Source organism: Hipposideros armiger, unplaced genomic scaffold, assembly GCF_001890085.2.
Source record: "Hipposideros armiger isolate ML-2016 unplaced genomic scaffold, ASM189008v1 scaffold_29, whole genome shotgun sequence".
NCBI classification, from domain to species: domain Eukaryota; kingdom Metazoa; phylum Chordata; class Mammalia; order Chiroptera; family Hipposideridae; genus Hipposideros; species Hipposideros armiger.
The window spans coordinates 2,809,026-2,818,649 of NW_017731379.1; the positions used below are offsets into that span (position 1 = coordinate 2,809,026).

The 9,624-nt window shown below is 38.6% G+C and overlaps 1 protein-coding gene across 1 annotated transcript; it reads left to right on the forward strand.

The window, feature by feature from the left end:
* The first annotated feature begins 4,680 nt into the window (after positions 1-4,680).
* On the forward strand, positions 4,681-9,177 carry SMG8 (SMG8 nonsense mediated mRNA decay factor). The gene is made up of 4 exons (XM_019636587.1): positions 4,681-6,466; positions 6,982-7,127; positions 7,401-8,273; positions 8,674-9,177. Exons 1-4 carry the CDS (start codon positions 4,708-4,710, stop codon positions 8,869-8,871), a joined length of 2,976 nt encoding a protein of 991 aa, XP_019492132.1. The 5' UTR covers positions 4,681-4,707; the 3' UTR covers positions 8,872-9,177.
* Positions 9,178-9,624: the final 447 nt, after the last annotated feature.

Here is a 9,624-nt window from a genome sequence, read left to right on the forward strand (position 1 = left end):
ATATTATGTATGAATAAAGAGAATGATCACTGAAACTAAAGCAATTGAGTATTTGTAACAATATTTTTTGGGCCACTTATAATGTTTATAATATTAATAAAACACTGTGTACTATATCAGTTTAAATTATTTGATGATTTGATCATTCTTGTGGCATAAAGGTTCATTAAAACAATGGTATAGAAATCCTATAGGTAAACATTTGTAAAGCTGCTATTGCCATTGTACCAGTATTAAAATGTGTTCTGCCTTGCATCATTTACTAATTTTTATGACAGATTTTATATTGTAACCATTTGAGAAGCCTGTAAATGCTATGGTTTCATTAAACTGTTGCTGATGTTATGCTTCCAATGTTTATCGTGAGACTGAATGACAACCAAAGAATATAAACAACCAAGCTACATCGGCTTATGTTTTTAAATAAAAAGCAATTTTTTAAGAAACCTTTGGTTTTTCTCTTTTTTAAAATGTTTTTTACTATATAGCACATACAAAAAGTGCATAAAACATAAATATATAGATTAATAAATCATACAGCGAGCATTCATATGACCACCAACGAAGAGACATTGTGTCTTTAGATCCCTCCTATATCATAATCCCGTTCCTTTAGAAGTAATTACTGATTGGCTTGTTACAATAATTATTTCCTTGCTTTTACCCTCTAAAGTATAAGTATGCATCCCTAAATGCTATGGTTGATTTTGCTTGCTTCTGAATTCTCTGTATATAAATAAAATCATATATAGTCTTTCACTTCTGGCTTCTTTCAATCAACATTTATTTTTAAGATTCAACTGCAGTAGTGGGCAGTGCTATAGATTATTTATTTTTGAGGTGTGAACATAGTAATTCATTCTATTAGTAAATGGGGTTGTTTCTAGTTTTTTGGCTATTATGAAACATGCATGTGATTATGAACATTCTTGAACGTGTATATATGTACAAGAGTAACTCTTGTGTCAAACTGTTTTTCTAAGTGATTATACCAATCCGTGGTCCCTTCAGCAAAGTATCTTGTTGCTCCTGTTTTCTTCAGGTGAATCTTTTCTATTTGGTTTTTCAATATTTTTGCTTACTTGGGAAAACTGTGCAATGTGTGTGTTTAATATACACTACTTTTCCTGGATTTATAAGTCAAAGAATTGTTAAAATAATCTTGCATCAGCAAGTCGCTTACTGAACATTGCAAATAAGCTACATGGTGAGGACCACAATATATGTGGATGAACGTAGACATTTTTATTTTAGATGGCTTCTCAAAGATAAATAAAATCTGGACATGTAGAAGTAGAAGAGGGAACAAGTAAAAATCAAATAGACAAAATTTTTTAAAATACACTTAAAAACCCACCCCTACTCCTTTCTAATTCTTGTAAGTAAGAGTTGGTTGAGAAGAATTGATGGAAGACCAATATAGCTTAATATATTAAAAAACCACCCCCACAACTTGGGCCCCCCCCCGTTTCCTTTGAGAATTAAATGAGATAATTCTTCTTCCCCCAGTGGTATTGAGATATAATTGACATATAACACTGTAGTAGTTTAAGGCATAACATATAATGATTTGATATATGTATATATTGCAGAATGATTTCCACAATCAATTTAGTTAACATTCATTACTTCATATAGTTAAAATTTTTTTCTTGCAATGAGGACTTTTAAGATGAACTCCTTTTCAAAAATACAATAGTGTTGTATTTTTGTCTAGTCACCATGCTGTACGTTACATCCCCAGAACTTTTTAGCTTATAACTGGCTGTGCCTTTTGATCACCTTCACCCATCTCTTCCCCCTATTTGTTCTTTGTTTCTATGAGTAGGTTTTCTTAGATTCTACATGTAAGTAAGATCATACATAAATAAGATCATTCTTGATAAGGATTTAGCACAAACACACAAAGTAATCTGTGTTTATTATTTTATTGTTGTTATTTGACATCCCAATGAGAACTCATTAAACACAAATGATCTAATTTCATTTCTTCTTTAAAACCAAGAGTATTTCAAAAAACAATCTAACATTTCAAAGTTCCAGCCAACTAAATCAAATATTAAGTTAAGGCTTTCCACGTTTCTTCAAGGAAGAAGGAAGAATTTTTTTAGCATTACAAATTGAAGAAAACGTTCATTGTAGAAAAATTAGAAAATAGAGATATAAAAATAAGAGGATGTACACCCAAAACCTATCCTAAAAAAGAATGTTTGTAGTAGCTTTATTTATAATATCCAAAACTTTGAAGCAACCAAGATGTCGTTTAGTAGGTGAATGAATAAATAAGTAAGTTGTGGTACATCCAGATAATGAAATGTTATTCAACACTAAAAAGAAATGAGTTATAATATAAACTATGGATTTTTGGGTGACAATGTGTCCGTGGAGGTTCTTAGATTGTAACAAATGTGCCACTTGAAGGGGGTATTAATACTGGGGGAAGCTGTGCCTGTGTTGGGGCAGAGAGTATACAGGAACTGTGTGTACTTTCTGCTGAATCTTGCTATGAACCTAAAACTGCTTTTAAAGGTAAAGTCTATGTGTCGCCATGTGTAGCGCTGGTTAAGAGTTGGCTTGGGAGTGCCGGCTCTGAGCAGCAGGGCCGCGGTTCGGATCTCACATGAGGGCCAGTGAAGCAATGTCCTCCACAACTAGACTGAAGAACAAAAGGAAAGCAACTTGTCTGTTCCCCTTCCCCAATTCCCCAGTGCTGTTCCCCTCCCCCAGTTCTCCAATAAAATCTTAAAAAAAAAAAAACAACATAAAGTCTATTATTTTTAAAATTGAAAAAAAGGAGATTAAAGAAAAAAATTAAACAAATCCCAACATGTTTTTTGGTATATATTTTTCTGAGCTTGAGAATTCATTTTTTAAAGCTTGTACTCCATAAACCTTTCCAAACCACTGGCTTTCTTTTCCACTAATGTGAGTGAATTATATTTCTTTATGAATAGAAGAGAAGAAGGAAATTAGTTCCCTGTGCAGGATATTTCTAGAGCGGTGTTTCTCAAACTGTAAAGTGTGTACAAATCACTAAGATTTTAAATATTTTTTCTGTTTTTATTCATTTTTGGATTTACTTATTGAACGCAAACACACAGCACCTACTGGGTGCTAGCCTAGTTATTACTGAGGGAGAATAGGGCTGGGCATGTGATAAATGAGGGACAATCTCGGTGTGTTAAGAATCTTGCAATTTCCACAGCCATTTACAAAGCACTTTCATAGTAGCTACATCATTTGGTCTTCAAAAGTACCCTGTGGGGTAGACGTAAGGATCTCGGCCCGGACCCTAGGCCGGACAGACTCAATCAGACAGACTCACTTTTTAAAAAATCATACTTCAGCTACTCCAGCTAGACTCTAAGCAGAACTTCCCAGTAAGACAATAAATGCCTAGCTTTACAAGAAATGGGTTGCAACAGAAATATTAAGAATGTTTTACAGAAGTAGTCTTATCACAAATGGACTGGACCATTTCACAAAAAACTAACAGCTCTTTTTGCTTCTGTACACCTGCTTTGCGTCTGCTGGGGAATAAAAGGTTAAAGAACAACATTCCTCAGTTCCCCCTTCCTCCCCCTTCCTCAGGCCTTGAAGGTCCCCCTTCCTCTCCCTGCCTTCATGTTAACATTTCAGGAGGCCTTGAAGCAAGCTAACTTTAGTTTTTTAACCCCATCCTTAGTTTCTAACGTTGATTACATGCATATTTCTGAGAAACAATTTGTGTGGTCAACTTAACCCAGTCACGATATACTGTTAAGACACCTGGACATAACAACACTGTTACAACAGCGGAATGGGGTTTTAACGAAAATAATTACACATTCTTTTGGCTTCTGTACTTTACTTTGCATACAGCCCTATTTTATAAAAACCTTACCCCCAGAGCTGGAGGGCCATCTCTCCTTAGTTAGAGAGGCGGTCGCTGAGCTCAGCTTAATAAAATCTTCGGAACTTTAATTTAACATCCAGCCTCTTTATTGATTATCTGGACCCAACAGTAGATAAAGGCAATTTTTTTAAATCCCCATTTACTTTTTTTTAGAAGAGTTCATTTGAACTAAACTGATGCCATAGGGCAGAGAGCAAGATCTCAGATGCTCCCTTATCCTCATTCAGACCATGAAAGGAATTGAAACCTGGAGAAGTTATGGGACTTAAGATCACACGTTACTGAGAGGTGGAGCCAGCATTGGGTAGCAGCATTAGGGCCACCCAGACACCTAAGACCACCCTAGGAAGCTGGGTTTTCAATCAGACAAATAACTAGGAATTAAATGACATGCGTGTTCTGATTCAGTAGGTCTGGGTTGGGGCCAGAGACTCTGCATTTCTAACAAGCTTCCTCTTAGAAATACAGCTACACCTTGTGTAGCAAGGTTCTGGAGCTTAAACTGAACTGCTTTTATCCTTTTGTCAGTCACTTGACACTCTTCTTTCGCAGTGTTTTTGTATTCCTTGTACTGCTTCCCATTGTCTCTCTGATACTTCAATTCCCACAGTCTCGGGACTGAGGAAAATCTTAAACCGACTGTCGAGTAGGACTAGGGAAAACTAGAGAAAAACAAGCAGAATCGTGGAAGGCGGAACCAAAGTGAGAGGAAAGCAGAGACTGAAGAAGCGGAGGGAGGCATTTCAAACCTGAACGCAAGTCGGTTGGGTTTACAGTGAGGACCGGAAGCATTCTCGAGAGGTCTTTGCACCATGGCGGGTCCTGTCAGCTTGCGAGAGCTTCTAATGGGAGCTTCAGCCTGGACCAGCCCCGAAAGTCCCGAGGGGTCCCCTACAGAAGGCGGAGGGAGCGTGCCTAGCGGACCGGAGCCTCCTTGGCGAGAGGATGAGATTTGCGTAGTGGGAATCTTCGGCAAGACGGCTCTGCGACTGAATTCCGAGAAGTTCTCACTTGTGAACACGGTGTGCGACCGACAGGTCTTTCCCCTTTTTCACCACCAGGATCCTGGGGACCCGGGGCCTGGAATCAGGACCGAGGCAGGCGCCGTCGGGGAGGCTGGTGGAGCCGGAGACGCTGGGGCTGGGGCCGCGGATCCAGTTCCGGGAGGTGTAACTGCCGCGGAAAGTAACCAAACTGAGCCGAGCTCCCAGGACTACAGCCTTCTGCAGGCCTATTACAATCAGGAAAGCAAAGTTCTGTATCTTCTTCTCACTTCCATCTGTGACAATTCCCAGCTTCTGCGGGCTTGTCGGGCCCTTCAGAGCGGGGAAGCTGGAGGCGGCCTCTCTTTACCTCATGCAGAAACGCACGAGTTCTGGAAACACCAGGAGAAGCTGCAGTGCCTCAGTCTCCTTTACCTTTTCTCCGTCTGTCACATCCTGCTTCTGGTCCATCCCACTTGTTCCTTTGACATCACTTATGATCGAGTGTTCAGAGCCCTGGATGGACTGAGACAGAAAGTACTGCCCCTCCTCAAAACAGCCATTAAGGATTGTCCAGTTGGCAAAGACTGGAAACTAAACTGCCGACCTTGCCCACCTAGACTCCTTTTCCTCTTTCAACTCAATGGAGCCCTCAAAGTGGAACCCCCTCGGAACCAAGACCCAGCTCATCCAGACAAGCCCAAGAAACATTCGCCTAAAAGGAGACTGCAGCATGCCCTGGAGGACCAGATCTATAGAATCTTCCGGAAGAGTCGTGTCTTGACTAATCAGAGTATTAACTGCCTCTTTACTGTGCCTGCCAACCAAGCTTTTGTGTACATAGTTCCAGGAAGTCAGGAGGAGGACCCAGTAGGCATGTTGCTGGACCAACTTAGGAGTCATTGTACTGTCAAGGACCCGGAGTCTTTGCTGGTACCTGCACCCCTTTCTGGGCCCAGGCGATACCAGGTGATGAGGCAACACAGCCGACAACAACTTACTTTCCACGTTGACAGCAGCAGTTCCAGTTCTTCAGGGCAGCTAGTGGATTTCACTCTTCGGGAATTCCTATGGCAGCATGTGGAGCTAGTCCTAAGCAAGAAAGGTTTTGATGACAGTGTGGGCAGGAACCCACAGCCTTCCCATTTTGAACTTCCCACTTATCAGAAGTGGATCTCCGCAGCTTCAAAACTGTATGAAGTAGCTATTGATGGGAAAGAGGAGGACCTGGGGTCACCCACTGGGGAGCTAACATCTAAGATTTTAAGCAGTATTAAAGTCTTGGAAGGGTTTTTGGATATTGACACCAAGTTCTCTGAAAATCGGTGCCAAAAAGCTTTACCCATGGCCCATAGTGCTTATCAGTCAAATTTGCCTCATAATTACACAATGACTGTCCATAAGAATCAGCTTGCCCAGGCTCTTCGAGTGTACAGTCAACATGCTAGGGGTCCAGCCTTTCACAAATACGCCATGCAGTTACATGAGGACTGCTACAAGTTTTGGAGCAATGGCCATCAGCTCTGTGAGGAGAGGAGTTTAACTGATCAACACTGTGTACATAAATTTCACTCATTACCTAAATCAGGTAGCTAAAACTTTCTCAGCATTTTGAAATCAAAACTTTATGTTATTATTCTTGTTTTAAGAGTGTTTGTTCACTATGTATTGATATTTTAAAAAGAACCCTGTAGGGTTCTTTTTAAATTTAGGTGCATCAGATTTAAGTTTTCTTTCCTGCTGTAAAAAGAAAATATCAGCTATGAAGTTTCAAATTTCATATTAACATTTTTATCTTGGAGTTTTTGTTGAACTACAATGAATATAATGAAATGTAAGGTCATCATGATGATGACAAAACCCGAGAAACCTTAGAAAACCCTAGAACTTTAGATTGAAAATATATATTATTTTATGTATTTTCACTTGTTTCTTCTGTTATGTGTATTTAGTCAAGATTTGGTGGTGGTGGTGGTGGTGGTTTTTTTTCTTCTCATTTTCAAAGTACTATTGGGGAAATTTGAGGGTTAGATGCTATAGAGTACAAATTAAATTTCACTCTGCATTATGTATATGAAATTAATAGTGACTTATCTTTTCCAGGAGAAAAACCGGAGGCTGATAGAAATCCTCCTGTACTATATCACAATAGCCGAGCTCGGTCCACTGGTGCCTGTAACTGTGGAAGGAAGCAAGCACCTCGAGATGATCCCTTTGATATCAAGGCAGCTAACTATGACTTTTATCAGGTAGACTCTTGAATGTTTCTTCTTCTTTCTCCTCCTCCTCTCCTTCTTCTTCTTTTTTAACTAACAACTGAGGAAAAATAAATGTTTTTCAGAAGCAAAATATCTACAAAAGTAAATGTGACTACAGTGTGATATGTAGACAAGTAAAAGTTCTTAATATGTACTTATTTGCTTACCCATTAATTGTTGATCTTGCGTTTTAGAAGGAAGAATGTGTTATTTTAAATGGAAAGTTCACCGGGGTATTTTTTGGTTTTTTTTCTTCTTCTATAGCTTTTGGAAGAAAAATGTTGTGGAAAATTGGATCATATCAATTTCCCAGTATTTGAACCAAGCACTCCAGATCCTGCTCCTGCCAAAAATGAATCTTCTCCTGCCCCTCCAGATGCAGATGCTGATAAACTTAAAGAAAAAGAACCTCAAACCCAAGGAGAGAGCACAAGCCTGAGTTTAGCTTTGAGTTTAGGCCAATCCACAGATAGTTTAGGTACCTATCCAGCTGATCCACAGGCAGGAGGAGATAATCCAGAAGTTCATGGTCAAGGAGAAGTAAAAACTGACAAGAGACCAAACTTGGTTGATCGACAGGCATCCACAGTTGAGTATCTCCCGGGCATGCTGCATTCAAATTGCCCTAAAGGCCTCCTACCCAAGTTCTCCAGCTGGTCTTTGGTTAAACTAGGCCCTGCTAAGTCGTACAACTTTCATACAGGTTTAGACCAACAGGGCTTCATTCCAGGAACAAACTATCTTATGCCTTGGGACATTGTCATCAGGACTAGAGCTGAAGATGAAGGAGACTTAGACACCAATTCTTGGCCTGCTCCAAATAAAGCTATTCCTGGAAAGAGAAGTGCAGTTGTAATGGGAAGAGGAAGACGGCGAGATGACATAGCTCGAGCATTTGTGGGCTTTGAGTATGAAGACTCTCGAGGTCGGAGGTTTATGTGCTCAGGACCTGACAAAATAATGAAAGTAATGGGAAGTGGGCCAAAGGAATCAGCTTTAAAAGCCCTGAATAGTGATATGCCCTTATATATTCTGTCATCATCTCAAGGGAGAGGGCTAAAACCACATTATGCTCAACTTATGAGGCTTTTTGTTGTGGTTCCTGATGCTCCCTTGCAAATAATACTAATGCCTCAGGTAAGAAATACAACCCTTTCTGTCTTCAGAAACAAAAAAATGCTGATGCTTGTTTTGATTGTATTTAAAAAGTACAGGATAATATCAAAGTAGTTATTTCATTAAATGGGTCTTATTTTTAAATGCCTTTTATACTAATATTCTTTTTCTTAAAAAATAAATTGTGAATGTGTTAGTCAGTTCACACCATCAATTCACATAGATTTGTTCAGAATCAGAACTTGAAGTTAAAAATCGGTAGAAAAGCAGGATAATATCTGAGACTGTATAATATATAGTATTGGATATGATTAGAGTTAGGAGTGTACTCATTACCTGCAAACCTATTATTTGTTCAGGCATTTATCTTTCAGGTGTTTCTTACTGAAAAATGGAAAAATAATTATATTCTGTTTTTCAGGTTCAACCAGGCCCACCACCATGTCCAGTATTTTACCCAGAAAAACAAGAAATCACTCTCCCACCAGATGGTCTCTGGGTTTTGAGATTCCCTTATGCATATGTGACAGAGAGAGGACCTTGTTTCCCTCCGAAGGAAAATGTGCAGTTAATGAGTTACAAGGTGCTCCGAGGGGTTCTTAAAGCAGTAACACAATAAGTGTTTCCCAGCCCGTTCAATGCTAAACTTGAGCTGGTTTTTGTTTTTGGTGTGTATGGAGTATTTTATTTGGTATGTATACTGTGTTTTCTTGAACCCACAATGTGTTTTGGTTTACAGGAGTTCAGTATTTGGACAATAATTGTTCTACTGTTTCATGATATTGTTGATATTTATTGTACATGGGGCTATAACTTCCTAATAAACATTGGTTATTCTGGAAAAGGTCATAAAATACATGATTGATACCTCTATTTTCTCTTATTTCTGTTTCACTGTCCATAATAAAACTTGCTTCTATCATTACTGAATGTTGCATAATCATGTTGAGCCAAAACTTTGTTTTTGCTAAAATTATATTTTAGCTGGGATTTTCCTTAAGATGTTGCTCTTGAAATTATCTTCAAAACAAGATGATCCAGTAGGTTATCTGGTAATGCTATGAGGAATTAATTGCAAAAAAAACCTATTTTTTGGCCCACAATCCTGGTACCTGAGTTAGATTCTTTTTTTCATACTATTTTATTCCTGGACTGATGAGATACCATATTTTAAATGAATACTATCTCAGCTACTGCTTTTTAATCCAAAGTATTAATACATACTCTATGCTTTAAACATTCTTATACTGTGAAGCAATTTGCTAAGTGATACAAATCTTATCAATCTGATAACTTTCAGCAGCATCAACATGGTGACAGTGACATATCATCAATTAGATAAATGTGCAAAATAAGTTACATACCAAAATTT